At 38.0% G+C, this 27,597-nt stretch overlaps 3 protein-coding genes across 7 annotated transcripts; 2 read left to right on the forward strand and 1 right to left on the reverse strand.

The window, feature by feature from the left end:
* The first annotated feature begins 1,934 nt into the window (after nt 1-1,934).
* On the forward strand, nt 1,935-8,360 carry LOC144200655 (uncharacterized). Its single transcript, XM_077722901.1, has 13 exons — nt 1,935-1,940; nt 2,964-3,098; nt 3,174-3,297; nt 3,631-3,746; nt 4,488-4,512; nt 4,591-4,637; nt 4,752-4,902; nt 4,986-5,256; nt 5,468-5,573; nt 5,727-5,873; nt 6,160-6,220; nt 6,699-6,862; nt 7,157-8,360. Exons 1-13 carry the CDS (start codon nt 1,935-1,937, stop codon nt 7,178-7,180), a joined length of 1,377 nt encoding a protein of 458 aa, XP_077579027.1. The 3' UTR covers nt 7,181-8,360.
* A 3,528-nt stretch (nt 8,361-11,888) lies between these two features.
* atf5b (activating transcription factor 5b) lies at nt 11,889-22,818 on the reverse strand. 5 transcript variants are annotated; one of them, XM_077723243.1, is made up of 5 exons: nt 22,742-22,818; nt 15,537-15,698; nt 14,795-15,016; nt 13,270-14,452; nt 11,889-13,052 (listed from the first exon to the last, which is right to left on the reverse strand). In XM_077723243.1, the coding sequence occupies exons 3-5, from the start codon at nt 14,931-14,933 to the stop codon at nt 12,866-12,868; spliced, it is 1,509 nt and encodes a 502-aa protein (XP_077579369.1). In that variant the 5' UTR covers nt 14,934-15,016; nt 15,537-15,698; nt 22,742-22,818; the 3' UTR covers nt 11,889-12,865. The 5 variants fall into 5 exon arrangements, with proteins under 5 accessions (XP_077579369.1, XP_077579368.1, XP_077579367.1 ...); XM_077723242.1 differs by lacking the exon at nt 22,742-22,818 and adding an exon at nt 19,793-19,864; XM_077723241.1 differs by lacking the exon at nt 22,742-22,818 and having other exon boundaries at nt 15,537-15,970.
* LOC144200656 (alpha-2-macroglobulin-like) lies at nt 22,818-27,570 on the forward strand. Its single transcript, XM_077722902.1, has 10 exons — nt 22,818-22,900; nt 23,452-23,632; nt 23,964-24,120; nt 25,191-25,211; nt 25,763-25,847; nt 26,069-26,189; nt 26,269-26,383; nt 26,477-26,586; nt 26,894-27,049; nt 27,289-27,570. The coding sequence occupies exons 1-10, from the start codon at nt 22,818-22,820 to the stop codon at nt 27,568-27,570; spliced, it is 1,311 nt and encodes a 436-aa protein (XP_077579028.1).
* The last annotated feature ends 27 nt before the right edge of the window (nt 27,571-27,597 follow it).

Consider the following 27,597-nt stretch of genomic DNA (forward strand, 5'->3'; position numbering starts at 1 on the left):
ATTCACAATGGAAACTTACACTTGATTATCACACCAATGTTACATTTCAATTAGAAAAGAGTGAGGCTAACAAACCACACCTAACAATGTGAGATTCAGCCATTCATTTTCTGAACTATTTATCCTCACGAGGGTTGCGGGGAGCAACTGGAGCCTATCCTAACTGGCCTCAGGCACCACCAACGGTCAACAGCCAAGCTATATATATAAACATGTAGTTTTCGTGAGTAGAGATGCATTTCAGATATAGTGCACATCTCAAAACCAACCAGTGAAGATCAAAATTTTGCCAGAGAATCTTTGCATAATATTGATCCCAACCCTCAACTGGATTTTCCTTCATTAAAAATTGGATGGAGATCAATCAAGCAACCTCTTTTCAACCGTCAAAGTACATTGATCTCATGAAAAAAAATCTGAATGAGTCATAGGAGGTGGCATATGGCATGACATCAAAACATCAAAAGGTTAACTATGTCTCTGATACAATCGGCAAGATGTTCCAGTGTGTTGGCATTCATCCCAGCCCTTTCTTAATTTAGATGTTATTGCTGTCAGCTGAAATCATTTTGTTGAGAACAAATAAGGAAATAATGCTTTCATTGTCAGTGTGTTATAATTAAAGACAGAATGGGGTTGAAGAATTAGAGTAAAGGTTGCTCTCAATTAGAATTTGTATTGTGACCTCGCAGACGGCTTTCTCTTCGATGAAGCTGTCATATTTTAGGTTGGCTGTGCGGTGAAGTTGCTGGTGCGCAACATAGGTTTTTAATGACAAAAGCTCTATGTCAAAATGAAAAATAAACAGGGGTAAAATGCACTCCTACAAAAGGCAAAAACGTGACTTACTGTACGGGAAACACAAGGTACTGGTTGCAGCAATACTCCCACAATCCGACATACCAGGAGACAAATCACCCAGACAGCACACACAAGGAAACACGTGCAGACACACCTCCACCAAAATCCCAACAAACATGACAGAACCAAGTCATATTTATGAAATATACTCATCTCATAACAAACAATTTGGAGCCCATATAATTCATTCATTTTCTAAACCGCTTATACTCACATGGGTCCCGGGGTGCTGGAGCCTATCCCAGCTGACTTCAGGCACTGGGCGCGGGATACCCCAGTGAAGCGGTTCAGAAAATGAGATGAGATGGAAAAAAATATATGTATATAGTATTTTCTGAATTATATATGTAACCATTACAAATAATGATATAAATTTTACCTTACAGAGAACTCATTGAACTCATTGAATGATATTAATTTTTTCTTCATCTCCGCTCATTTTTAGAACTGCTTCATCCTCGTTAGTGTTGCCGGGGGTGCTCGACCACACTTTTTGCCTATTTATCAAATAAAATGAGAAATGCAGCATTCACAAAAAATAAAAAGTATAATATAAGAATAATTGTAATACTAATTGCTAATATATTTGTGTTTTCTTTGGTAAATAACTAAATTGTAGACTTTTGAATTGTAGTACGCTATGGATAACTGTATCCCTGAAAGAGTTCATGTAGATCAGAAATAAGAAAGGTATCTGTTTACACAACTGTCTTTGAAGATACAATAATTGACACTTTTCATTTTATATAATTCACATCAAGCGTTCCGAGTAATGAAGCTTTGTGAGTAACACGCCCATCATTATAATACTCCTCTGCCAAAAGAGGTTGAACCTGTTGCATTGCACGTCACTAAAAATGCTAAGGACACATACACAAGACACTTGCTTTCTGAAAAGTTTTTGTTTCCATCTTTAGTAATGAGAAAACGATGAGAATAACAGATATTATTCAACCAATGTCTTACTATTGTTTTAATGACACCACTTAACTGCAGTAGTATACTTATTTGATTCATGATTTATATACTTATTTGTTATCGCTGACATTCAAGGAATTTTGACATTTTATACCATGGAGGTATTAAATCTGTAGAGTCTGGCAACAAGTCATCCCTTTGTCTTAGCTGACAGGCAATCAGCCTTGAAACCTGAGCATATAAATTAATGTGCAGCCCTACAGACCTGTGCATTTATAATTGTGACCTGACTTGCTCTTTGCACCATGTAACATGTTTTTAATTTAGAATATTAATCTGTAAGTGTGATACTGGCATAGTTATCAGTATCTGTTAGTTCTGTGATTGCAGTCTTGTCAATGGGACTGTGACATCTTCAATTCACACATCAGGCAAATGATCCAATATGGATGAAATGGCTCCGGTCCAGCCGATCTGTTTTGCTGTTTTAGATTGGTTGCAATGTCTTATTGTGTTTTCATCTTATTTTATATGTTTGTTTGATTCATTTTTTTGCATTGCACTATTGGGCTCATTTACCTAAACCATGTTCAGAGAAAGCATCCTGCAACATTAAAGTTTGATGTGAACCACAATCTATTAACATCATGCCTTTAAGTCATATGAAAAAGGTACTAATATCTAAGACTGACCTGGGCCATGACTCCATGCCTGTCTTCTTTTATTAGACATTTTTTGCCCTGATCTGACCCACCTATTTGCAACACCAGACTAAATGTCAAATTTTTAATAATAAGGTTTATTTATGACAAAAATAATAATAAATGCACTGAAAGCTCTCATACTTTGCTCAACCTCAGAGTCTCATGTCATCCTAATCAAAAGACTTCCAAAAAAACTATTTAAAAGCCAAAACTGTGAAACAACTTCCACATATAGCTGTTTATCATACTATCCCACACCAACATCACAAATAGTACCATTCAAAGAACTGTCCTGATGGCACTCATTAAAAAGCAATATTCCATGAAAAGCCTTGTGTGGATAAGCAGGGCAGAACATACACATTTTAATTATCTTCAATGTGTCAGATGTCAATTAAACAAACTTAACTTTATTTTGGTTGTTTGAATGGAAGGAATTGGAATCTTTTTTCGGCTTGTTACGTGACCACATGGATGCAGTTGCTGGGCGTGGCTGGTGTCGAATTACCAGGTAGGTACAAGTACTACTTGTCAACAAGACGTCATGTGAAGGTGAGCTGGAGAACCAACTGGTGTGGAGACTTGACCAATTACATCTGGAAGCGCAAAGCTTGTGTAAGTATACTGATGTAAAGTTTTATTTTGTCTTGCCGTTACTTATTCTTAATGTTAAATGTTCCTTTTGAATAGTGGGACAAGATGCAAGGACGTTATAAAATGCTGGAGGGCAAGGAACGAGTGTACGCAAGAGCCAGCAACGACGTTCATCCAGTTTTTCCGCCGCGGGAGGTTGCAGCATACATGGCAGACTCAGGTAAGCTCAGGGCAAAAGCCAGGGAAATAGGTACCGGTATTCGGATCATTTATTTAACCCCAAAGAGTTGTCAAATACTGTAATTCACGATTTTTCACTACCTAAGAAATATTGGGATAAAGATGGGGAATACAATTGAATTTTGCTTTGACAGTTTCAAAACTGTTAGTGAGCATTAAGCCTCCCACTAAGTCATCCTAATTCAATGTTGATATAAGTCAGAAGGAACTAAACTGCACGACAAACTTCACACAAATCCTCTGTCAAACTGTTTGTGTATGCGGATGCTTTCAAGTATTATTATGACATCATAATCAATGATGAACCTTCCAGAGCATTGCTGTGAAGATCGAAACAAGGTCTACCTTGGAGTACGTGTTAAGATGCCTGTTAAGGATCTGCTTCGGAACATCCGTCTAGCCCAGGGTAGAGACCCACAAGATCTTCAGGTAACCTATAAGAATAAAGCTCTTATTAGGCTGAATGCATATGAGAGTGTAATTGACTTGATAGACAATTGATCTGTCTGTCTGCTGAATGAACATTGTTGTCATGCAAAATATAGTAGAAAGGATAACTGCATGTCTTGGACCTGAATTCATTCTGGTTCTGATATAAATTATTATATGTACTCAGGTGTGTAGAGTAGTAAAGATTCAGTCAGATTCAATGACAAGAAAATCAGTTTGAAATGCGATAAATAAAATAATTAAAAAGGAATTGCACATTAAGTGCTTAGGACCAGCACATGGATGTTTTTCACTGCACATTGTATATATTCTTTCACTAAATTCATCAAACTTTTATTGTGCAGATTTCATCTCATCTCATTTTATGAACCACGTTATCCTCATTAGGGTCATGGGGGTGCTGGGGCCTATCCCAGCTGACTCCGGGCCAAAGGCAGGGGACACCCTGAATCGGTGGCCAACCGATCGCAGGGCACAAGTAGACGGACAACCATGTACACAGACCCATAACTAGGAGCAATTTAGAGTAGCCAATCAACCTCCCATGCATGTTTTTGGAATTTGGGAGGAAACCCACACAGGTGGACATGACCTGGATTTGAACCAAGGATCCTAGAGCTGTGAGGCTAAGATAACCACTCGCACCACAGGTGCAAACTAAATTCACCGACTAATCAAATTCCCTCTGTCTTTTTTCACTTTACTGATTTCTACAAGCAGATTCTGCGTGGCAAAAATTCCAAAGGTAAAAACCAATTTTACTATATCTAATTACCGTTTTCCATTAATTACTTTGCTGTCATAACGAATGGGTGTTTCTCAGGTGAGAAGAAACGAGTTAAAACTCAGAAAGCAAATCGAACACGCCAGGTCAGTAAACGTGATCACTCCTCACGTGTCTGCAAACTACCATAAAAAAATGAATGTCAAGAATTAGAAAAGATTTTAAGAACTGCAAATACCTTGGCTGTCTTTCACCTACAGAGAAAACGCCCCACCAGTAGCCTGGAGGAGCTGGCAATCATTGTTGAAGTGTTGGAGGAGGATCTGAGGACTGCCACCACAAATAGTTCCCAGATTACAATTTCCTCTTACGCCTCACCAGTGTCACCTGCATACAGTTCTGAGCCAAATGGTAATTTACCAGTCTCACAGGTTTATTAAAAAAAATCTTTATCGATAGCTCAACATCAAATTCCATCTTTCCCTTATTACAAGGCACCGGTTACAACAGTGACGTCTCAGATGAAATAATCCCCAGCCCCTCTTCCCATGCAAGTCACTCACCATGGACAGAGTACTGCCAAACTCCACCCCCTCTGGATGCTATGACCACCATTTTTGAGCCCACTTGGACCGCAAACAATTGGGTCAGTAACTACCCACAGAGCAGCTCTGACCTCTTTTGGGCACAGCTCGAGGAGGAGGAGAGCAAACTGTTGGACATCTCTGATGAAGCATTGCTTGGGGTTGATCAACATGGCCAAGCGTAAGTTTAAAATCATTATTTATAATGTAAGGTAAAAATCAATTTCCCGACCATAACGTGTTCCAACTTTTTTACTAAATTGCTTTCAACTGATGTTTTTTTTTTTAACATAAATGAGTGACAAAAGTGCATTCTTTTATGTTTAGACTTTTAAAAGTACTTTTATGCATTACAGTTAAATAACTTTGTCTCACCCTTTTGCTCTCTACAGCGCTTTCCATAAGGTGGCATGTGACGGCAAGAGGATTCTGAGTTACGCAATTGCAAAACGGATGGCCGCACTCAATAGCTTAGACCTAAAAGACTCGGATGGAATGGTACGCTTCGAATTTGTGAACAGTATTTTCCTCCCTAAAATCTTAATAATTGCCAATTCCCACCAAATAGTTACAATAAAAAGACAATGATAAACTCTTGAGCCCAGAAATGACAGATTGAAAAACTCATGTTGGCGGTAAATATTTTTCCAGACTGCCCTTCTCCTCGCAGCCAAAAACAACCATCACCTGATAGTAGAGGATTTGATTCATTTGGGTGCTTGTGTCGGTGCAAGAAACAACTTGGGAAAGTCCTGCCTTCACCTTAGTGCCGAGAAAGGCTTCATTCGAGTGCTTGAGGTGAGAACTTTGAGTAAAACATCATTAAATTAAAGTCTGGTTTCTCCTCGTAGTCATTCAATAACACAGAGTAATTAGATTGAAATACATACTGTTTAAGTACAAAAACAAGTAGTGTTTACACATGACCTATTTTCGTTTTTAGTCAAGGGTGTTTACATTGTATTTTAGATTTAGTCTTTTCAACTTGATTTATTGTAGCCACAACTAATGAGGTTAATCTTATGGTTTTTGGAAGCGAGCAACACAGTTGGAAACAGATTTTTACTTGTGCACTCTCTTTCAGGTTCTGAAACATTTTATGATGGATGGATTGTACATTGATGTTGAAGCCACAGATAAGTATGGTAAATCCTCTTGCATTTTTTTCTTAGGGAGCCCCTGATGACATGTGTTGTCATACGATTTTGGGTATTTGATTGTTTGTTAATGACTGTAATTTGACATTTTTTTTAGTAGATAAATCACTTACTGTATACATATCATGAGTAAATCTAATTTCTTTATCTTCAAGTCCTACCACTGTTGAGAAAATGATTCAATATGAATATTGATTTAAAAAAGGTCATTCATTCATATTTAATACAGGCTTTTATTTGAAATCAATAGAAAAATCTCTATGTGCCATGCAGACAGTTGTCGCGAGTTTTGGATTTATGCATATCAAACATAATTGAGCAAATTCAGGTAGTATCAGTAATTGCAGATGACACAAACTCAGGCTTTGAAGTTGTCAGTGCACTTTAGTGTATTAAAAGAAACCCAATGTGTAGTAATTTAGTTTACCTTTAAGTCCAGTCATTCTAGTTTTGTGTATGTTCATAGGAATGAGTGTTCTTCAGAGTGCTTCAGTGGCTCTCAAGTTGACGTTGCAGCACCTACAAATGAGCAAAAGTCTCAACCATGCCAGACTCTACATGCTCCGCAAGCAACAGCTTCTAGAGACCCTGGAGTGTTTGCTGCAAATGGCTAGCTACTCTCACGTCATGGTTTGTAGTACAAAAGATACTTTTCCATGGATAGAATACCAAGTTGTGGTCAAAAGTTTACATATCAGACACTCACATATTTATCTGTTGAGAATACAAATATTTCTTCTTCTTCTTATTTCTTATTATAATCTTATTATTCATTTAGAAAACCAGGTAAATTAAATTGGCCGACTGATGTTAATGAACATGTTATTTATTATATGTTATTTGTCTAAATCTGGTTTAGCCTCAATGTGTACCAAGTTTATGTGACCTTAATCACAAATTATTTTTTATTCTGTTTTTCCATAGGAGACCTGGGGTATGAATGCCTAACCCGCAGGGGGTCACCCTGGTAAAGACCCAACGGTAATGTTTCGAGTTTGAACAGACTTGGTTTGTGATAAAGAGTAACATTAATAGTGTACTCGATCATGAATCCAGTCATGTTACGTAGAGCATCTATGGTTTGGTTAATTAAAATACTAGATTAGGGAACCTAGTCATTTCAATTATCCACAAAGTTTAGGTGCCCATTAAATTGGTTTCTGTGAAACTTAATTGTTTGTTACGTTTGAGTAACAATGTGCCTTCAGTGTTTAATCCAGTTCTGTGGAATGTGGGTTTTACATAAGGCTGTCTAGCTTTTATTGTGTATCTTACTGTATTATGCAGCTAGTAGCTACTGCTTTTGGGCCAAGGTACAAATGCATCTAATGCACGGGTCCTGAATATGCCAATGGCAATCTACCAATAAATCGCTAAAATACTATTGGAATATCACATGACGGTAAGATTTGATCAGGTCTGTTGGTTTCCTTGAGGCCTAAACGTTGTCTCGTATTCAGCAGGACTATTAAATGTACAACCCTAATATTGGATTGAAATCATACATTTATAAAAGAAGGCTTCATATTGCATTATATTGTGTGTAATATTGGCATCAACGTTGAGTAATATAATTTTTTGTCCTTTAATTGGGAATTGTTTATTTGTTCTTCATTTATGACTGTCAAACAGTTAAGACACTTTTTATAATTGTTATACGATATGAGCAATTATCATTAGATTTGTCTGCCTACAATATTTAAAGTTACTTTTGAATCTTTTATGACATTTTAATCCAGATGGAATCTGTATTTTCATCAAATTATTACTAGATGGTGGTTTAATCGATTTTATGGTAAATAATGTTTTGTAAAAGATGCTTTTGATTAATGGAGATTTTGGCATAACTGTTTTTTTTTAATTTTTTTTATTGTTGTCAGAGGGAAAAGTCAGTTTATTGTTGCAGGTGTAGGTAACCCGAATGTTTCTTTTCTGCGACATGACTTTAAGGTGATGTGTAATTATCAAATGAACTGTGTATCCTCATCTTTTGGTACCAAATAAAGTCTCTACTTATTATCTGATTCACAAAGTCTCACTAAGGAAATGTCATCACCTCCTTTTGTTTCTTTTGTTTCCTGTGAAAAGGTACCAATAAAATGTTCATATAAAGAACAAAAAAAACAGTAATTAGATGGAACAATATTTATGATCAAAACATGCCTTCAATGTTTCAAGAGGAACAGGTGATAGAAGAAGTCATGATGGCAAATACAGGTTAAACCGGTTCCTGTCCTATTTTGCTTCAGGAATTTGTTCTCAAACAGTTCAATGTAAATGTATACAGACAGAAACCTTAATATATAGCAAAAAAAAAAAAAAAGTTAAAATGCCCTGATAGTATTACTGTATTTAGATGAAAAACAAATGCTTACAAGATAATGTAAGATTTGTCACTTACTTTTGTGGGGGTTTGTGGAAAAAAAGAAAGGATTTTTAAATGAACAAACACAAATATGTTAAGCAAGTCACGCAACAAATTGCTAATCAAACACTGAAACACTGGAGGTGGATTTATCAATCTGAATTGAATAACAACAATATATGCATAGGGACCTGAAAGGATACAATTACAGTTTTCCACATGTGGCGAGTTCGACTGCGTAACTATTAATTTTATTTCTATGAGGATTTCTAAAGTATACTTACCTTTACCAATCCTTACTTACTTTGAATTATGATTTCATTTAAGCTTCATAAATCAATGCAAGGATATAAAGACATTTTGTTCTCTGAGCAACAAAAAAATAACCCTGCTCCTCTCGGAGAAGAGGAAGTTATATAAGTCCCTATAGCTTCCCTCTCTGGTTTGTAAAGATTATACAATTGACTTGTGGGTAACAGGGCTCTTGGGAGCAGATCAATCTGACAGGCACTCATAAGGCCTGTTAGGATCGACGAGACAACTTGGGGGAAAAAAAGTTTGGTCATGGTACTCAATCACCGTAGTCTGCACAACAAATAATAATGTATGGTTCAAATCTGAGTAATTAGTTGGTTAGTTAAGATTATTAAAAATTATTCTTAATGGTATTCACTACATTTTCATGATAGGCAAAGCCACACAAGGGGAACACAAAGCATAGTGAATAAATAAAAATGAAGACAGTGGGAGGTATTGGGGAAAACCCTTCATGGCTTTCCACCAAAATGCGAAACACTTTGAATTTACAATTGTAGATTTAAGTTCATAGTCTTTCCGATGGTTTTGGCCTACGGTAGATTGCGTGCCTTGACGATGGTAGTGCAACATTTCTAACCTGCAGACATAACCAGACTCTATTGTTATATCCAATCCAGCAGCATCAACAACCATTCACCACCCAACATCCCAATGCCAACCCCCTTTCCTTACGTCTACTCATAATGAAACAAAATCCTTCTCGCTGCATGATATAAACATAGCTTCAGACTGCTGCAGGCCATTGTGATATTGCTCATCCACTGATCTCCTCCTCTACCAACACTGGATGTGCTCTGTAAATCCTCCCCAACCCACATAAGCCCCCTTGTTTTCATTTCTTGCATCACATTCTAGTCCCATGTGCTTCCATCCTATTACTTTAGCAAGCTCCTCTGATACGTTGCACATGGTTTAGGCTTTTTTAAAAGAAAAAATATTTACAATGACAGCGCCACTTAAACCTTGATACAATAGCGTAAATTGGTGGCGTTACACTTCTTTTTGGGGGGGGGCTGGTAGCAATCATTTGTCACCATTGTCTTAGCCTCACAGTCAAAATAGATTAGTTGTACTGTGCCATTAATGATAAAGAAACATGAGCATTCAGACATATGTGGAAATCAAAATTAAGGTCATAACCAACATTAATACTGTGGCCAATGCTTGAATCGAAAATGCGGTAGCAACCGACTGTAAACAGTCAATCAGTACTTTTTTAAAAACTCAATTATGATTCTTTGTTTAACAAATTAAAGTGGGAGGAATCCAAGTTGGCCCTTTTGTTTAAGCGACCCACAGAGGGGAAAAGCACCTACATCCCTGGGTTAAAGCATCGCCTTACAGCTCAGAGTTAAAGGGTTCAAACCTGTGTCATGGCCTTCCTATGTGGATTTCACTGCAACAAATTACTCTGGGTGCTCTGATTTCCCACCACACCCAACAATCTTGCAAACTTAGTTGATTGGACACTGCATTTTATATTCAAAAGGCACAAATGCCATGGTGCAATTGAACTGCAATTTGTCATAACAAATTGCTGCAAATTTTCTAGGTTTAGTATGACACCTGGTGGTGAATAAACCTCTTTGGGTGCCGAAAATGATCACAATACAATTTTACTTCCACAAACATTTTGTCAAGGTAGCTCCCTGCACAAACTATTGATGGAATGCATCCAAAAATCAATATTCTCCCACTTTTTTGCACCTCTCTAAAACTGTACTTGGGTAGTACAGACTTCAAATTCACGTGATATTCTCTGTCACAATCAACATTTACAGTGGCAAGATAGGCATGTTGCTTTTTTTTCTTTCATTTTTTTTATACATATTTTAGAATTTTTGTTTCTGGTAATTCAAGAGAAAATTACATTTCCAAGTAGAAGTTATCCCCAATCTCAAAACTACAGTGTTTTATTCCCTTTTTAGCGTAGTGTCAGAACACTTTTTAAAAATAAAATTCAGATTCAATAAACAAATCAATCTTGTTCAAAATCAAATGTATTTCTAGATCATGTTCAATGATGTTTTGGGGGGGGGGGGGGGGGGGGGTGATCCTCAATAAATGAAAGGCACCAGAACCGAGTGAATCAACAGAGTTTAAGTCTTTTGCTGTCAGCCCAGTTTTTTATTCTGATGGTTCAACTTGCATCTCTTGCCCCTTCATGAAAGTATTGTGTGATATTGCCTCATGTACTTGAAAGGCCTTCAACTGCTGCAAGAGATACCAAGAGACTTCACTCACTCTCGCGAACACACACACATGCAATCATACACACACACACACACACACTCACACACACACACACACTCACACGCACACACACACACACACACACACTCACACACACTCACTCACACACACTCACTCACACGCACACACACACACACACACACACACACACACACACACACACACACACACACACACACACACACACACACACACTTGCAGCTAAAAGATGAGAAAGACAACCTCTGCAGAAAAAGAAAAAAAACAGTATTTTTTTTATTTGGTCTAGTCTGAACTAATCATTTCACTTAATGCAATGCACCAACCAGGATAATAATAATAATTCAACTGATATTGCACCTAATCTAATTGGACTATTCTTACGTAAAACAGATCCAGCTGCTTTCGATAACGCTGATTGTAACCACCGGCGAGTAATGGAACCAACTACAAAGTGCCAGTTAAGACAAAATAATAAATCCATCCTGCATCTATATGCATTTGCTTATATGTGGTTTGTCATTCCAACTTACCATCTCCTGGAGCTCATCCCAGCTGGTGCGAGGCAAGAGGCTGGGTACACTAAAATGAGGAACATTCTCAGTTAACAATCGTGGATTCATAGGCTTTCCAATAGAGAAAGGCGGGTTACGGTCACGGTTAGGTAAACAGTAACCATTAAACTAAACGTTAAGTCTCGAAGTAGAGCCAAAGGGGGAAAAAAAGAGTCTGACACAGAGGTTAATGATAAATGACTGCTTTATTTGGCTGTGATTAACCTGATCCATTTCCTGACAATGATCAATTAAAATAAAATGAAAGAAAAAAGATCTGATTTGGTGAAGTCCCAGTAGAGTGATTGTTTTTCGCATAATACAGCCTAAAAACAAAAGGGACAAGATAAAGGTCAAGAATTTAGTTGGCACAATTCATAATTCAGTGTCTCTCTGTGCCAAAAAAAAGACCCTGAGTATGAATCACACTGGTGAAGAGAACAGAATCTTAAAAGGATGAGTTGGAAGTGATGAAGTGGAGTGCTGGAAGCCATGCAGTAAACAGAATAATGCCTTGAAAATAACACTCGCACATGCTTTTCCAAAATCAAACATGCATTGGGTTTTTCAGTGGGGTTAAGAAGTGTAGGTACTCATGAATTGAGTCGTACAAATCCCCCTTATTCAGGTTGTGAATAATTCTAGAGCATGTTTACATACCTTTTTAGCAATCCCTTTATTCATCGTAACGCAAATGGTAAATTAACATTAAAGGAAAGGAAAATATAAAATAAATAAATATTTATATATGTATAAGTATATATATAATTTCACGTGGCTCTGCCTCGTTTACTGATTCAAATTAGATGTTTTTTTTTTTTTTTGTTGTCTTTCCAACCGCAAGCGCAAAACTCAATGTGGTCACAAAAGGCTTGAGTTCAGTTAGGATCACAGTGGTCACGGACAAGTTCAGCATCTCCTCTGGAAGCCACATCACTAAGGCTTTTTTTAGAGTTCATCACTCACTTTTACGAAACTTCTTTAAATTTCATTTGTGTTTGTTTGTTTGTTTGTTTTTCTCAGCTCTGGTCTTAGAACAATATTAAAGTAGATATATTTTGATATAAAATTGCTACCAAAACCATGCAACTACCGGTTCATTTAACAAGACACAAAAGCTGTCTGTGTTCTCGGGTGTGGGGGTGGGGTTGGCGTGGGCGCTTTTTAGGCACTGCCATCTTGTTTGAGCCGCTGACTGCGAGCCTTGTAGACCTCGATAAGTAAATCCTTCACATACTGAATCTCTCGTTCCACCGACTCCGCCTTATCACGAAGTTCTCTATTCTGACCTTCCAATCCATGAAGCTCCTCTTCCAGCGAGTCCAACTCTGCCCTTTTCCGCAGCCTGTACCTGCGGAGGAAATGTTTCTGTTTTAGTGATTTTTGGTTCCTCAACAGCTTCAATAATGACATTAAACGGGTAAAAATTTGTGGAATTACTCGATGCATGAAAATAAGATAGGCATAGAATAACCCAAGTTGACATCCAAAATTGATTCTATACGGAATACGTCGCCACACTAATGTAATAAAAAGCAAAAACCCAATCAATAAAGCAAAATGTTTACCTGTGAGCAGCCGTTTTGTTCTGGTCTCTCTTCTTCTGCTTCCTCTCGCCGGTGTTCAAATCCAAAGAAGCGGCACCGACCACCAGCGTGGACTTAATGGAGCAGGGCTCGTCCTTTAGTCTCTGGTTTGGGCGATGGATGGGAGCACCAAGCAGCGTCCCTTCGCACTCTCCTCTCGACAGACATTCGTAACTTTGATCCACAAGGCATTCTGGATAGAGGTAGTGACCGTGTTGGGGCTCTACGGATTGCGGGGGCTGGTCTAGTTCACCGATAAAGCTATGGTACGGCTCTGCGCCGGACATCGATTGATGGAAGTAGCCATCGGTGGCCATCATTGTCTCTTGGGGGATACTTCCAGACAGTCCTCCATCTTTGCTGCAGTGCAGGACCTCCAGTCCGGCGCTGTCATAACTTACGTTAACCTTCACGTTGTGCATGAGCTGTCCCTCTCTTTTGTGGTGGCTGTCGTAGGAGCCACCCAGGCAAAAGCTTCGTGCAATTTCTTCGCTGCAAAACATTCCTTCGGAAAAACAATAGCTCTCCTCTTCCTTCAAGGATAAAGCACATTCTCTCACCTTCTTGATGCCGCCGAGGCTGTTCTTGCTGACCGTCTTCAACGTGGAATAGTGGTTGACAGAAAACTCGGCACTTCCCGAGTAGCTCCCTCTGGAGCCCCATGTATCCAGTCCAACTTCCTCGCCCACTTTCACCGCCTCGCTGATGATTCTTCGCCCGCTGTTGTGGTGGTACCGGTGGTGGTAGTTGTACGGAGCAGGTCGGGGGATTTTGGATCTGGCCATGGGACCACCGCAGAAGCTGGCCAGGTCCAGTTCCCCTGTTGCTAAGGTAACAACCACGGGGCTGGTGTCTGATTGGGTGCTCCCATAGGAGTTGTAGGGTATCTGGTAATAAGATTGTGAGCCCATTGCTTGGGCACCTTTGTCACATTTCGAGGATTTTTCCAATTTGCTGGTAGTGGCGGTGGACTCGGATCGGAAGTAGTCCTCCAGCTGAGCTAGCTCCTCTTGCAATAGAGAGGTCATGACCTCCAGGTCTGAGGGCACCTTGACATCGTGTTCTAATGGCGAGGGCGGAAGGGATGAGCTGGGAGACGATTCGGTGGTTGACACGAATGAAGACAAATCAACTTTTTCCGTCATCCAATCTGAGTGACCATCACCTAGAAAAATGGACATCAAGATGAGTAAAATCAGTAAAGAAATCCATTTGTCTTTTGTTCGAAAGAAAAAAAAAGATTGAAGCAAAATTTGAAAATGCTGAAAAAAATCATATGTTGAAATAAATCATGAAGGAATAATAAACAGTGATGTTAAAATCAAGCAAAACTCCCCCAATAAAAATCCAACAACTAACCGATCATCTGAAAATGATTGAACAGCATCGTCTGCGTTCGATAAATATCCAGTTAGCTGTACTCACTGTACGACATTTAGTCCCGTGCTGCACTGCGGCTCCGACTTCGGGATGTGGAAAAATAAAAAAGCATCTTGGAAAAACTCACCAATTAAGCGCTGTCTTTCCAATAGCTCCGCCCCCGTCGTGAGATGCGATTGGCTGACGTTAGCCTGTCGGAGAGGGAGAACGTGGATCGCGTCTGCGAAAATGGGGTGAATTTTCTTGCGAAGGATCGATGCCGCCATTGTATCGTCTGCTACCGTTAAATTGTAAAACTGCACAAATCGTGCAGAGGATGGACGAAAGTGTCGGATGAACAACGGAAGATCTGCGGAAAGAAATTTACATCATTAATACTTATATTATACTAATATTTTTACTTTCTGGCCAAATAAAACATTTGCAGAATTAAAAAAAAACACTAATGATGAATAACAATTATTAAATATACTGCAAAATGTTCCCCCTTTTTTAATGTAAACAAAACAATACTGAAAACTTTTATCGCTTTCCATTCTGACAAATTAAGTCACAATCACAGAAAAGTAATGACAAATTTAGTTGAAAAGTTTAAAAAAAAGATCATTCCATTCCAATATAAATTTTAATGATGCCATTATGGATTCAAATAGTTATTTAACAATGATTTGTCATAAAATTAACTTTTTGCAAAAATACACCTTTTATTCATTTAAAAAAAAGTTTTGTTTTAAACAGTAATACCTGAAAATAAATACTTTTGCAGTTAAATGTTAATTGAAAGTGGGTCAGATTCCTGTGAATGTCAAAAGAGCAAAATAGCACTGATGCTCCCAGTTCCCATCAAGTCACAAAGTAGTTGCGCTTACCCCATACTTCTTTCTCAGTGTTGTCAAGTGCGTTGCGAAAGCAAAGCACACAAAGGATCGGAACGAGGAAGGAGACGAAGAAGCCACGCTTTTAAAAAGCCATATCTTCTTTTTTTCTAAAGGCGGCAATTGTTCATCGGGGCGATATTAGCAGCAAGAACACTTGAAGACACAAAGTTTTTAAATCGGTTACTTCGACAACTCCAGGCGCGTCGACCAAATCACACTTGCTGAAATCACTCCGCACTTTCCAGAGTTCAGCCGTTACGTCATCAACTAGACGGGAATTTCCAATTACCCTGAGACCTCTACTCATACCTCCTTTGTTTTTTACTACTGTTTTTCTTTGCATTAAACAATATACATCACCATTTTAAACCAATTATTAACACACCTGCTAATAAAAAGCGACGAGGGAAAATATGAGAGCCGTTATCCCTAAAATTAACCAGTAGCATTTTTTAAAACATTCTAATAAATGATCAAATTTCAGAAGTGAATAGGCAAACAGTTGTTCCTTTGGTTTCAGTAAAGATGAATTGTAGGTGAAAAGCACTTTGAATTGAAAGTGTGAAAAAGTGAAGGACTAGCGTTAGTTTTCAGTGCGCTTCAGCGGAAGGACACTATATTGCAGCGTGAAGGTGTAACTTTAGTTGCAGCCCTGTTGCATCAGATGCGCAGGGGGACTCGCAGCTGAGGTTTCACCATTGGCTCGTACTGGGAACTTTCCCCCCCTCTCGTTCCTATTGGCCTCCCATCATTCTTACACTGATTGCTAATCATTTCACATTATCACCAACGAGGGACAACTTTGTTTTTGAGCTGTTTGAACCTTGTAAAAGTATTAACCAAGTGTAAATTACAGCATCCTTAAACAACTACTGAACTTAAAACTTAATTACAATATTCATATTCATAGTTCGTTTCATGTATATGGGTTAGGTTTAGGGTTGGTGTTGAGGAGAGGTTAGGGTTAGGCACAATTAACAACAACAAACAAACAGACAAATAAATAATCTATAAATAATAACTAATGAATAATATATAAATAATCAATAAATGATAAGTAATAAATATATCATCAATACATAAAGAATAAAAAACAAGTAATAAATAAAGTATAAAATAAAATATTTAACATATTAAGTAGTCAGCAACATAAATAAGTAGGGAATTGCACAAATATAATTGAATAAAAAGTTTAGTTTTGCAGGAGTGGTGAGGGCTATTTCAAATTGAGTGTGCATTTAGGATTAGGTTTAGAAATAGGGTTAGGTTTCTAATTAGGGTTAGGGTTAGGTTAAGGGTTAGTGTTAGGGTTGGCGTCAGAGTTAGGCACATTAACAACAACAAATAATAACTAATACATAAATAATCAATAATGGATAACTAATAAATATATAAAGAATCCATATTTCAAATAGGAACAAATAATAACCATATGGGAACTACTAGGTTAAATCCCTACCACTCTGCTGTGTTTATTTTAAAATATATTAAGCAAATATTTCTATACTTCTTTTAGTCTATAGTTTGAAAGTGCAAATATACCATTTCTTTCTCTTAAATATGTCAAAATTGCACCAGAAGATGTTTCTACAACAGATGTGTGCATAGCGCTACAAAATTAAAATTTGCGCATACAAAAATCAAAATGGCTATAAAAATAGATTCTTCAATTATGCTAATTTTGTCACAAGCCCTCTGGTCTGACTGACTTCCCACGTGAGCCTCAGGCTGGAGATCATACACCTTCCACCATCATAAAATACTTCTCAAATGAATTTAAAAAAAATGAAGAAAGTATGGTGGGAGTTGTGGAACATTACAGCGCGGTAAGATGACACTTTGACCCAAACGGCAATTAATTGCATTATTTGATTCACTGTGACGATGTTGTGCAACTGGTCCAGAAATGTACGAATGAGCTGTGATATATGCTGACTGGTGTTTCCGCATTTAACCAATAGTGCGACTGAGCTTTAATCAGTTGATTAATGGGGTGGTCATTAGAAAGTCAATGCTTTGATGTTTGCAAAGAAGTGTCATCAAACTGCAACAGAACATCCCTTTTGGCATTTGTGGCTCAATTGCACAACATCTTCACAATGACCTTAAATACAATAGCAACATTGCAACACGTTTTCATCTGGCAGAATGTACGTTTCTACCCTTTTAAGCATATTCTCAATGGGTTAAAATACAAGCCGCAATCGATGCTACCATTTTTTGTATGCATAAACATTGAAATGAAAAGCATATATCAAATATTATGTTGAAAAAACACTAATCACTTTTGTAAATGTAAACAGAAACTGGATTTCAAATGACAACACTCAGCAGCCAATTGCTCAAACACGAGTACAAGGTGCACAAACACATGATTGTTTAGGTACGTGCAATCAGATCGTAGCTTGTTGAACATACCTGACATTTTTGGACCAATTGTACAACAATTTTAAAATGAGGTGAGAATAGTAGGTATATTTCCTTGTCATCTAAGACAATGTATTCTTTTACGGGTCAAAAACTGGTTTCAACATGACCCCAATTTAATTTTGTAGTCACATTCAGACAGTGGTATGCATAGATTTTAGAAGGTCGTTTTATTCAGGAAAAGTGTTCTGCTAGTTATGTGGTTTATTTTCTAAATTGTAAATGGTGCCGGTTGTGTGCAGACTCACATTTAAAGTACGAGTCGAACACAGGTGTGTCGAATTTAATCAAATCAGTTTTAATATTGATAGCTTAATAAGTAAAAAGCTATGCCTGAACATAAAAACACTGGCACATTACTAGGTTTACGTCATTTCCCCGAATCCTGATTTATATTTGAATTCCACACAATGTCTTACAAGCTTAATAGAGAATACATAGTATACATGACAAGGGGCCCAAAAATGAGCTTACTCTCTACTACAACTTCTTGCCAAGTTTGTGGATGGACTCCTCTGTTGTCTTCATATTATGACCCTTGGGCCGCTCGAGGGCATTGGTAGCAGTGTGACAGGAAGGACATGCCGATGTCGGACACAGTAGTTAAAGCCAAATAAGTCTCACACTGCTCATTAGTAAAACCGGGATGGCTCCACATGCTTGTTCACTGCCTATCCTCAGCTTCCCCCGCAAACCAAAAGCTGATTGAAGCAGCCTAGTCTTCCTGTTGCTATAGTAATAGGCAACACTGGCTCCCCCTTTCCAACAACATGTTTTGGCATTCCTACCGACATGGCTTTTGCGGCCTCCCGCTCTGAGCGCTTAAACTCTCATTGTTTACAGTGTGTGTCTTGCTATTTTTGCCAGCAGTGCACTTTTTTTTATTATGCATGATATGCCTCTTTAGTCTCGCATTAATTCGTAATCACACCGGGTGTCGGGGAAAAAATGAGGGGTGCTATGCGCAATACCCCTGCAAGAAATTTGCATTCCATCTGTTGTAGTATAAACTTCAACACATTATTTATGAAGCTATATAATAAAACCCACCAAACCAGAAAGGTGTTGCTTGATCGGCAATCTTTAAACAACAGTAAAAAAAAATTAAACCCACCTTCTTTTTAAATTTGAAATCCAGTAAAATTAACCTTCATCCTCCATAAATTAATTAAAAATATTGTTTTAATTTTCAGACAGAGTATATTTACTGTAGTAAACCAATCAGTTAATGTAGTGTGAAGGATACCCAAAGAGCTCAAAGGGATTTTCTGCAATTTCTATTTTATATTCAATGATTGCCTGCTTTCTGTGCAATATTTCCTGCCGCCTGCTGGATGGTACTACTGTACAAGTGTACAGCGCCCATCTCCGGTGGTGCATCGTGGGAATGGAAGAGGCTCCTTCAAAGCCGCAGATGGCCACGCACTTACTCCTCTACTCTGGCACGTTGGCATCAGTTACACCATAATTTCATCACCAGCTGCTTCTTGTGAATCCTGCTTTACATTAACTTTTTACAAGGATTGGCAACACAAAGGCAGGGGTGCACAGCGGTGCCAGCACTTGGACCATTTTTACCTTTTTTTTCCAACATATTGTTTTTTTTTTCTTTCTGAACCGCTGTATTTGTTGAATAAAATGGATTGAATAGAATCCCTCAAGTCAAAGATGGATTAAAAAGAGCAGAAAACAATAAGGATTAAAAAAAAAAGACAAAAAGACATATTGAACAGCAAGTGCGTTTTTTTTTTTTTTTGTGGGTGAATGACGGCTGGTGTATTGTTTTGTTAAATGTTCCCTGAGGAGACTGAGTTACTCACGTATTCCTTACATCTTTGCGTTGGAGAACTGGGCAATGAAAGACTGGCAGAAATTTCTGAAATACAGCAGAGCCGTAGCCTCACACTCACATACACACATAAATATACACACGTACACACACACACACACACACACACACACACACACACACACACACACACACTAAAGTCAAATTAATTAGTTGAAACAAGATGCCAAATGAGCTTGTTAAACCCTGACATGGTGATAATTAGAGTGGCACTCAGGGAGTGTGGGGGAATATCAAATATTGAGTGTGATCTCGCTGACAGACGCTTCAAATCTTTTTCTTATGATGGTATCATTTAACTTTATCGCTTGAGATGATAGAGACAAAATGCAGTCTTAATTTCAGTGTTCATTTCCATATTTAGCATTAGGGTAAAAAAGTAATTAACATAACTGCATTAGAATTACAAATTTAGAAAACATTATTTAATCATCAATTTTAGTCTGACTCAAATGCCGTCTAGACTCTGTAGGCTGAATTGTAATATGGTATTGTGCAGAAAAATTTCATGTTTATCACATATTTTATTTGACTGAAGGTAGTGAAAATGCAGTACCGGACTGTATTTTATGCAAAGAACTGTGTGCTGCATTTTTATACTGTTATAATAATGTTGAAATACTTATGCGAAGTACAACTGAAACACGTTTAAGATGTTTTACAATGCCATTTTATCATGGCATAACTATACAAAATCAACTCAATAATTTGGAAAGGTTGCCAAGTAATAATGAGGTAAATGTCAATGAGAGTGTACATTTGTATTTTATATAACTTGATGTTTAGTGGGCAACAAAACAATACAAATATTCATCAATAAATAAACTAACAAAAAGAGAAAATTATGGAGTGGCTTGGTTCGAAGCTATTTGTTGTGCAAAGTGTGAAAGTGGTTGCTAGAGTGTCACTAATCTGAGATTTTCTTTAATAAACATGAGTGGTTTGCATGCGATTCCGTCATGCTGAATGGAAGGCTGCCTGCAATATTTTAGCATCTAAGGCCTTGTGTAGAAAAATTCAAGCAAAACTGAAGCCTGAAGAGCCAATGAGTTTACATCTACAGAAACCCATATTACTCGATTACTGTTGTCTTTCCACCAGCTTCTCATAACAACTTTGCAATGTGAGGGAACCAAGCTGTCCCAGCATTTTCAAGTCATGGTGGTCTCATTACTGCCGATTGTTGGTAATTGAGTTCCTTTGATGTAGGAGCTGACTTGAGCTGTGCTTTTCTGCAGTTCAAACAATGTTCTATCTGCTCCCTCTGCACCTTCTGAGAGCCCTGTGGTATAGCTGGAGTTGTAGCTGGGTGTGTGGGGATGTGCGTGCAAGTGTGTGTGTGGAGAGAAAGAGAGAGAGAGAGAGAGAGAGAGAGAGAGAGATTTCGTCTAACTATCTCAATGATACACCCAACCGTGCACCATTTCATGGTAGTTTCAAGTAGAGTATCAAAGGCAAGCCAAAGGCCGCCGCACGCCACAGTCAGAGTTCAGAGCCAAGAGAAATCCTTTCGAACAAAACACACAACAAGAGCACGACACAGTGAAACATTCCTAAGGTTTAAAAGAGATTTTCTGGACACATCCTCAGTAATCCACCTCGAGATCATTACCACTCTCACTTAAAGAAGGCCTACTCGGGTTGGTCAAGTCCTATTTGTTTTCAGCAGCTGGAAAGAACTGGAAAGAACACCATATTGGATGGAAAAAAATAGTTTCATTCACATATACTTGATTGATCTTAGTGGCAGCGAGGATCAAAGCCCAGATAGGACAAGCGATAAAAGAAGTCCAATGGTGAATAATCTGATCTCTTACACATCCGAATAAATGGAAATTGTACACCCGAGGCACTATACAAGATTGTCATAGAGGTTACTTCTAAATTGTTCACAGCCCGGAAAACTCCGACCACTTTTATGGTGACAATGGAAAAAGTTACCTCTTGCCCTGTGGGATGCACCCTCCATTATACTGGCCAGGTTAGAAATACAAAGAAACTTAACTTGTTATTAAAGAATGTAAGCTAAGTTGAGTGGGTAGGTTCTGTGAGCGTGTGTATAGTAAGGGGAGGACTTGCGTCTCAAAAGATGTTTCTGAAATTGTCTTATTTGGCTTGTTGAGGTTTTGTTGTGCAAGAGAGGCCTTGATGAAACAACAAATAACCCTTTCACAGACTGGGGGTACTGGAACTTATTGGGTACACCCTGAATTGGTTTTCACTTTGGCTTTGGAGTGTACAATCAGCCTACCATGGATGTTTTGAGATGTAGGAGGAAACTAGAATACCTGCACAAAATCCACACCAGTGGAGGGGATAACATGCAAACTGTAAAACTGATGAATGAATGAAAATGAATTCTAGTTGTTAGTTTGCTAAAAGCAACGAGGATGGTCACAGTTGACACAAACGTGCTCCGGTCGGCCTAGAGTTGAAATGCAAGACACAACTGCCCTGATATATTTGGATTCAAAATTTAGGTGCAAAATGGTATGTCGTAACAATGTGTTTGAAGTGTGCCGCTGAGATTGCACCACAATTGGCATAAGGAATAAGTCATTAATATAACATGTTCGAAACATGCATCATTTTAAAGACTAGGTAACATAACATTTTTCAGAAGTAGGAAAATCAAGTTTTTCATGAAGATGTGTAGGTTAAGTTGTGGGTGAAGCTAAAATAGTATTATTTAATTTTTGTCTTTTTTAATGAAGCCTTGCTTCATCCACCCTCATTTGTGAAATTGCTATGATTAGTTGGAGTGGACTATTATCAGCAGGCCAGTCCGGTTTGAACTTTGTTAAAGAGAAACACGTTTGGCAGTAGGGTGGGGACAGTGGAACGTGGGGGAGTGCTTCTAAAGTCGTGGGGTCAGGTGCATTAGTGGACTATAAAAAAGGCAGAAAGTTTGCTCTCTTACCATCGGAGTTCAAGTGCTCCGGGACGAGAAGCCTTGCATCCCCATCAGAAGAAGGTGCTGTGTGCTCTGCGCAAACATGGCACATGCTCTCCAAACATTGGTGGTCGCATTGGCGTGTGTCTTTCTGCAAAGGGCAGCATCAGTCGAATCCAATGACATGTAAGTAGAGAAATCTAAACTCGTTCAAGTTATGTTTGTTAATCCTCACGTGGTTTTATTAGGAGTTACTAACCTTTTTAGGAACAGTGTCACTACAGTGGACAGCGTTTCCATGTTGTCACATAAGACGTTTAACCCTTATAGTGACTATTCTTTGCATGCCATTGCTGGCATTCATTTAAACTGGGAAGAATGGCAATGAATGCTCATGTTTTACCAAATGAAATAACTTTTGTTTGCCGCACTGCACAAAAATGGATTTGACGCCAAACTCCATTAATGTCAGCCAACGAGTTAAATGAGTGTCATGTAAGGGTTTAAAAAAAAACCAACCTAATTCATGCATGGAAGAGCTGAATACTGAAATAGCATCCATCAATGTTTCATCTTTTTAGATGGTTATGACAGTGTGTTTTTTGTTTTGCATGGTTATTTGAAAGTGTAAAATAAATGGACAGTTATTTCCACTATTTAGTCTTCAAAATCCTCCGATAATTTGATAATTTGGTTGTTTTGTCTCACCAAATTTTGTGCTATCTTCATCTGTGCAGCACTTTTGCCGTGACCGTCAGCTCCCAAGTGACAGGAGGGACGAAGGAAACATTCTGTGCTGTCCTCAACGGGGCCACAGAGCCCGTCACGTTGACCATCAGTCTGCTCACAAAGTCTCGCAGCACCGTGCTCCTGGAAACGATTGTCATTAATGACTTTTACCAATGCAATAACTTCAAGGTATATTTATCATTGACCAATTATGTGCAGTACTGTATATTTACTCACCTATCCATTTTGATTTCACACTTCAGTCCTTCACTACACACTGAAAAAAAACCTGCTTGGAAATTTTAGAGGCATTCCTGGACCTTGTTATGTAATATCAGCTCCACATACATTTTCAAAACAATTGAAAACATATACAATAGTGATTTGAAAGTTTGCACCAAAGGGCTTTGTGCAATCTCCCAACGAGTTCCTTCGTGTGTTTTGTTTTTAAATCCCTCTCCTCCCTCAGTTTGCATTCTTTTGTCTTCTTGTCTGATATTTTTGTTTCTATGCACCACAGGTCCCAGTCGTGCGCACCAAAACTGTGGCAACCATCAAAGTCCATGTTAGCAAGAGGAGTGGTTCCCTGAACAAAGAGACTAAAATCCTTATCGTGCCCCCTGGTTTTATCCACATTATCCAGACTGATAAACCCATCTACAAACCCGGACAGACAAGTAAGCATCAGCAAAACATGGGTGGAGTTTTACTGTAACACAAAATATTGTATTTAAAAAAAAAAAGACGATGATTGATGGACAGATTGATTGATTTTACTCCATGCAAATCTAAATTAGAGACACAAGATGAGGAAAAAGAGGACTGATCATTTTATTCATTAAGTAATTCCAAATCTTATTGAGATATTTTTTTAAATGACCCAATCCTTTGTTTGAATTGCAAACTCTAAACACCAAAATTGAATAAGACAACATTAAAATAAATCCAATTTAGATGTGACGCTCAGAGCGAACAAAAGGATGAGGGTGGGTGTTTTTCCTTTTTCGAATCCCATTTTTTAAGCCAAGCATAGACACACATGACCCCTTCCTATTATATTCATATCGATATTTTAACTCTACATAATCTCTTTGAATCAGTGTTGTTTAAATTCAATTTTACATTACAGTCCAGTTCCGAATTGTTTCCATGGACTCCAGTTTCATCCCTGCATACCGGCTGGCAAGTATACATATAATTAAGTTTTTGTCCTTACTGGATAACCAGTGAACTTTGTTTTGTATGTTTTATGGTAAATGTTAAGAAGAAGCCTCTATTTTTACCCATGGGAGTGGGAGGTGGAAGGAGAGCTGTTTGTTGATTTTTTGAAGCCAGCGTGGGTGTGATGTGCTGTGTGGACTAGTGTGATAAACATGCTGTCAGAGTTCATTTGTCTCACGATACATTTGACCTAAACTTCTTAATCAATAGTTTGAAGGCCTTTACCATTGATAGGAAAATGATGGTCTGTGCAATAAGCAAGAATAGTTTCCCTTTTTTTAAAAAATCCTGAAATCTAGTTTGATTCATCCAATCCTCAGAGACCAATTGTAGAAATTGGACCTAATTGATGTGAAGCAACCTTCTTTCTTTAAATCCCAGAAGGGATAATTTAAGAGTTCATAAGGAGTGCTATGATATCATTCCCAGAGTAGTTTAGTATTGTACATGGAATTGCTATGTAACACTGTGATGTAGTAATTACTAAAAACTAATGAGTTTACCTTGTCTTTTTGCTCTTTTTCAGTACTCAGTGATAGAGCTCCAGGTAAGTTTACTCTAGTGAAAATTGTGAGCCATAGGGAAAGGGGTATATGATCTGAGATATGATATAGTGTGCTGGATGCTTCCAAACTATTTCAATGGACAATTGGTTGTGTTTGTGTGAGTTTTTTACTCACCTCAGGAACTGGATATAGCATCTTTTTACTGTAATACTACTGTTAGGAATCTGCAATGTTATGATTCCACCTCAAGTTGTCTGATCAAGGCTGCTTGCAGCTAAATGAAGCCAATAAGCACATTTTTTCGCCTGTCTGTGTTAATGTAGGATTCCAATTCCAATCGAATTGCTCAGTGGTTAAATAAAATCGTCGGGGCTGGAATCCTTGACCTTTCACATCCCACAATAGCAGAGGCACCGCAAGGAACTTACACAATTACTGCCACCACAGACAAAGAAGAACAAATCTCTCAAAGCTTTGAGATCAAGGAATATGGTCTGTTATACTCTTTCTACAATTGTTGTTAATTTTATTCATTATAACTTTCCCTTTTATGCCAATTCCAATTTATTTGTATTTTTTGTTGGATTTGTAGTTTTGCCCAAGTTTGAGGTAACGGTTCACCTCCCAAGTGTGATTTCAATTGCGGATGAGGAGATCACATTGAAGATATGTGGAAAGTGAGTGTTGTAGCATTACCTCATACCTTCCTACTCACTTTCTATAAAAGGAAAGGTTACATGAAAAAAAAAACACACTTTTTCAATGTCATTTTCAGTGATTAGTGTATGTACTCCCAATGCTTTGCACACATTGTATTTATAGTAATGTAGTTCATCAATGGTATATGTTATCGAGAGAAAAACAAATCCTCGTAACTCACATTTGCTTCTTCTTCCAGATACACTTATGGAAAACCAGTTGATGGCTCAGTCAAGGCGGTGATTTGCAGAAATGCATATAGCTATAGCTATAGCTGGCGTTCCACTGCAACAAACATATGCAAAACATATGCAATGAGAGTAAGTAATTGATTTACTCGTCTCATATTCTTTGGTGTACTCTTCAATGAAATCTACTAACTGGATTATTATTTTAAAGACTGACCGCACTGGCTGTGCTACAAAATTGGTAAACATTGTCGGGTTTGCACTGAACAAGAATACGCATCAAGATAGCTTTGAAGTGAGTGCTGAACTAGAAGAGGATGGTACAGGTAAGTTTGAATATTTATTTATTTCCCCCTAATGTTAATTGTATAAATTGATATTTGATTATAATCCATAATCTTAATGTATTTCCTATTTAGGAGTGACCCTCGAAGGTTCTGGCCGTGCAGTCTTTAAAACTGTTATAAGATCCCTTATGTTTATAGATGTAGCTCAAGCATACAAGTCTGGCATCAACTTTGAGGGAAAGGTAATCACTCCTTTTTAAGTACTATGAAAGAGATTAAAAAAGGGGAGTAATCTGAGGGATAACTTGCATTTAAAATGGGTGAAGTATAGAGTAAATCCAGTGGTAAAAGTTGAATACGCATCCAGTTTTTTCACATTACCCTCCTCATTTTTTTAATTGAAGTGCTCCATGTCAGACGTGAGATTGTTGACATGAATGTTGTGCACGTCATTTATTTTATTAGATGTAATTTTAGATGAAACAATGGTGAAGTCAGCAGCAAATCTTAAATAACTCATCATTTTGTCCACATTTATCCCATGTGCAGGTCAAAATGACTGGACCAGATGACAAACCTGTGGCCAATGCGCCCGTGTACTTGTCCGTCTCAAACAAAATCAAGTTCACACTCATCACAAACAAAGATGGCTTGGCCTCATTTTCACTGGACACCAGCAACTGGATAAGCTCGGTGCATCTTCAGGTTCGTATCTGCTCTGTTATTGTTTTCTATACTGTGATTTTCTTTGTTGTTCTGCGGCCTTTACTGTCTAACTTATTCAGTATAACGTATAAATTTCCCGAATACGGGATGTATAAAGTTATCCAATCCAATCTTATAATGGTTTTATAGTGCTAAAATAATATTTATGAATAATACAGTGATGGCTACAAATGCAAAAAGTATAGGATGCCACCATTATCTTATTTTTGTGTTAACAGGCCTCATCTAAAAAGAACAGAGAAAAATATTCATATGTGCCAGGAATACGGACTCCAGATTACAGCGATGCCTACCATTCCATCTCTCCTTTTTACTCTAAGAGTAATAGTTATTTAAAGCTAATGAAGGTCAATGAGAAAATCCCATGTGACAAAGATGCCACCGTGAAAGCTCAATACATTATCCAGGGGAAGGAGCTCAGCAAGGGACAAGAGATACTAGAGTTTTATTACCTGGTGAGCCCACTTTTTCTATCACCATTGGAACATTCAGTCTGTTAAAAAAAATTAACCCTGTTTTCAAAGCAC

Source organism: Stigmatopora nigra, chromosome 8 (assembly GCF_051989575.1).
Source record: "Stigmatopora nigra isolate UIUO_SnigA chromosome 8, RoL_Snig_1.1, whole genome shotgun sequence".
Lineage (NCBI taxonomy): Eukaryota > Metazoa > Chordata > Actinopteri > Syngnathiformes > Syngnathidae > Stigmatopora > Stigmatopora nigra.

Bases quoted from the DNA above. Each gene is read 5' to 3' on its own strand.
- LOC144200655 (XM_077722901.1), top strand. The intron at 4,513-4,590 runs GTAAAAACCAAT...GGTGTTTCTCAG, and splicing joins GCGTGGCAAAAATTCCAAAG to GTGAGAAGAAACGAGTTAAA. The intron at 5,874-6,159 runs GTGAGAACTTTG...ACTCTCTTTCAG, and splicing joins GCTTCATTCGAGTGCTTGAG to GTTCTGAAACATTTTATGAT.
- atf5b (XM_077723243.1), bottom strand. From the start codon at position 14,933: ATGGCGGCATCGATCCTTCGCAAGAAAATTCACCCCATTTTCGCAGAC. The intron at 14,453-14,794 runs GTGAGTTTTTCC...CCATTTTTCTAG, and splicing joins GGAAAGACAGCGCTTAATTG to GTGATGGTCACTCAGATTGG. The intron at 13,053-13,269 runs GTAAACATTTTG...TTTCCTCCGCAG, and splicing joins AACAAAACGGCTGCTCACAG to GTACAGGCTGCGGAAAAGGG.
- LOC144200656 (XM_077722902.1), top strand. From the start codon at position 22,818: ATGGCACATGCTCTCCAAACATTGGTGGTCGCATTGGCGTGTGTCTTT. The intron at 25,212-25,762 runs GTAAGTTTACTC...TTGGATTTGTAG, and splicing joins ACTCAGTGATAGAGCTCCAG to TTTTGCCCAAGTTTGAGGTA. The intron at 25,848-26,068 runs GTGAGTGTTGTA...TTCTTCTTCCAG, and splicing joins ACATTGAAGATATGTGGAAA to ATACACTTATGGAAAACCAG.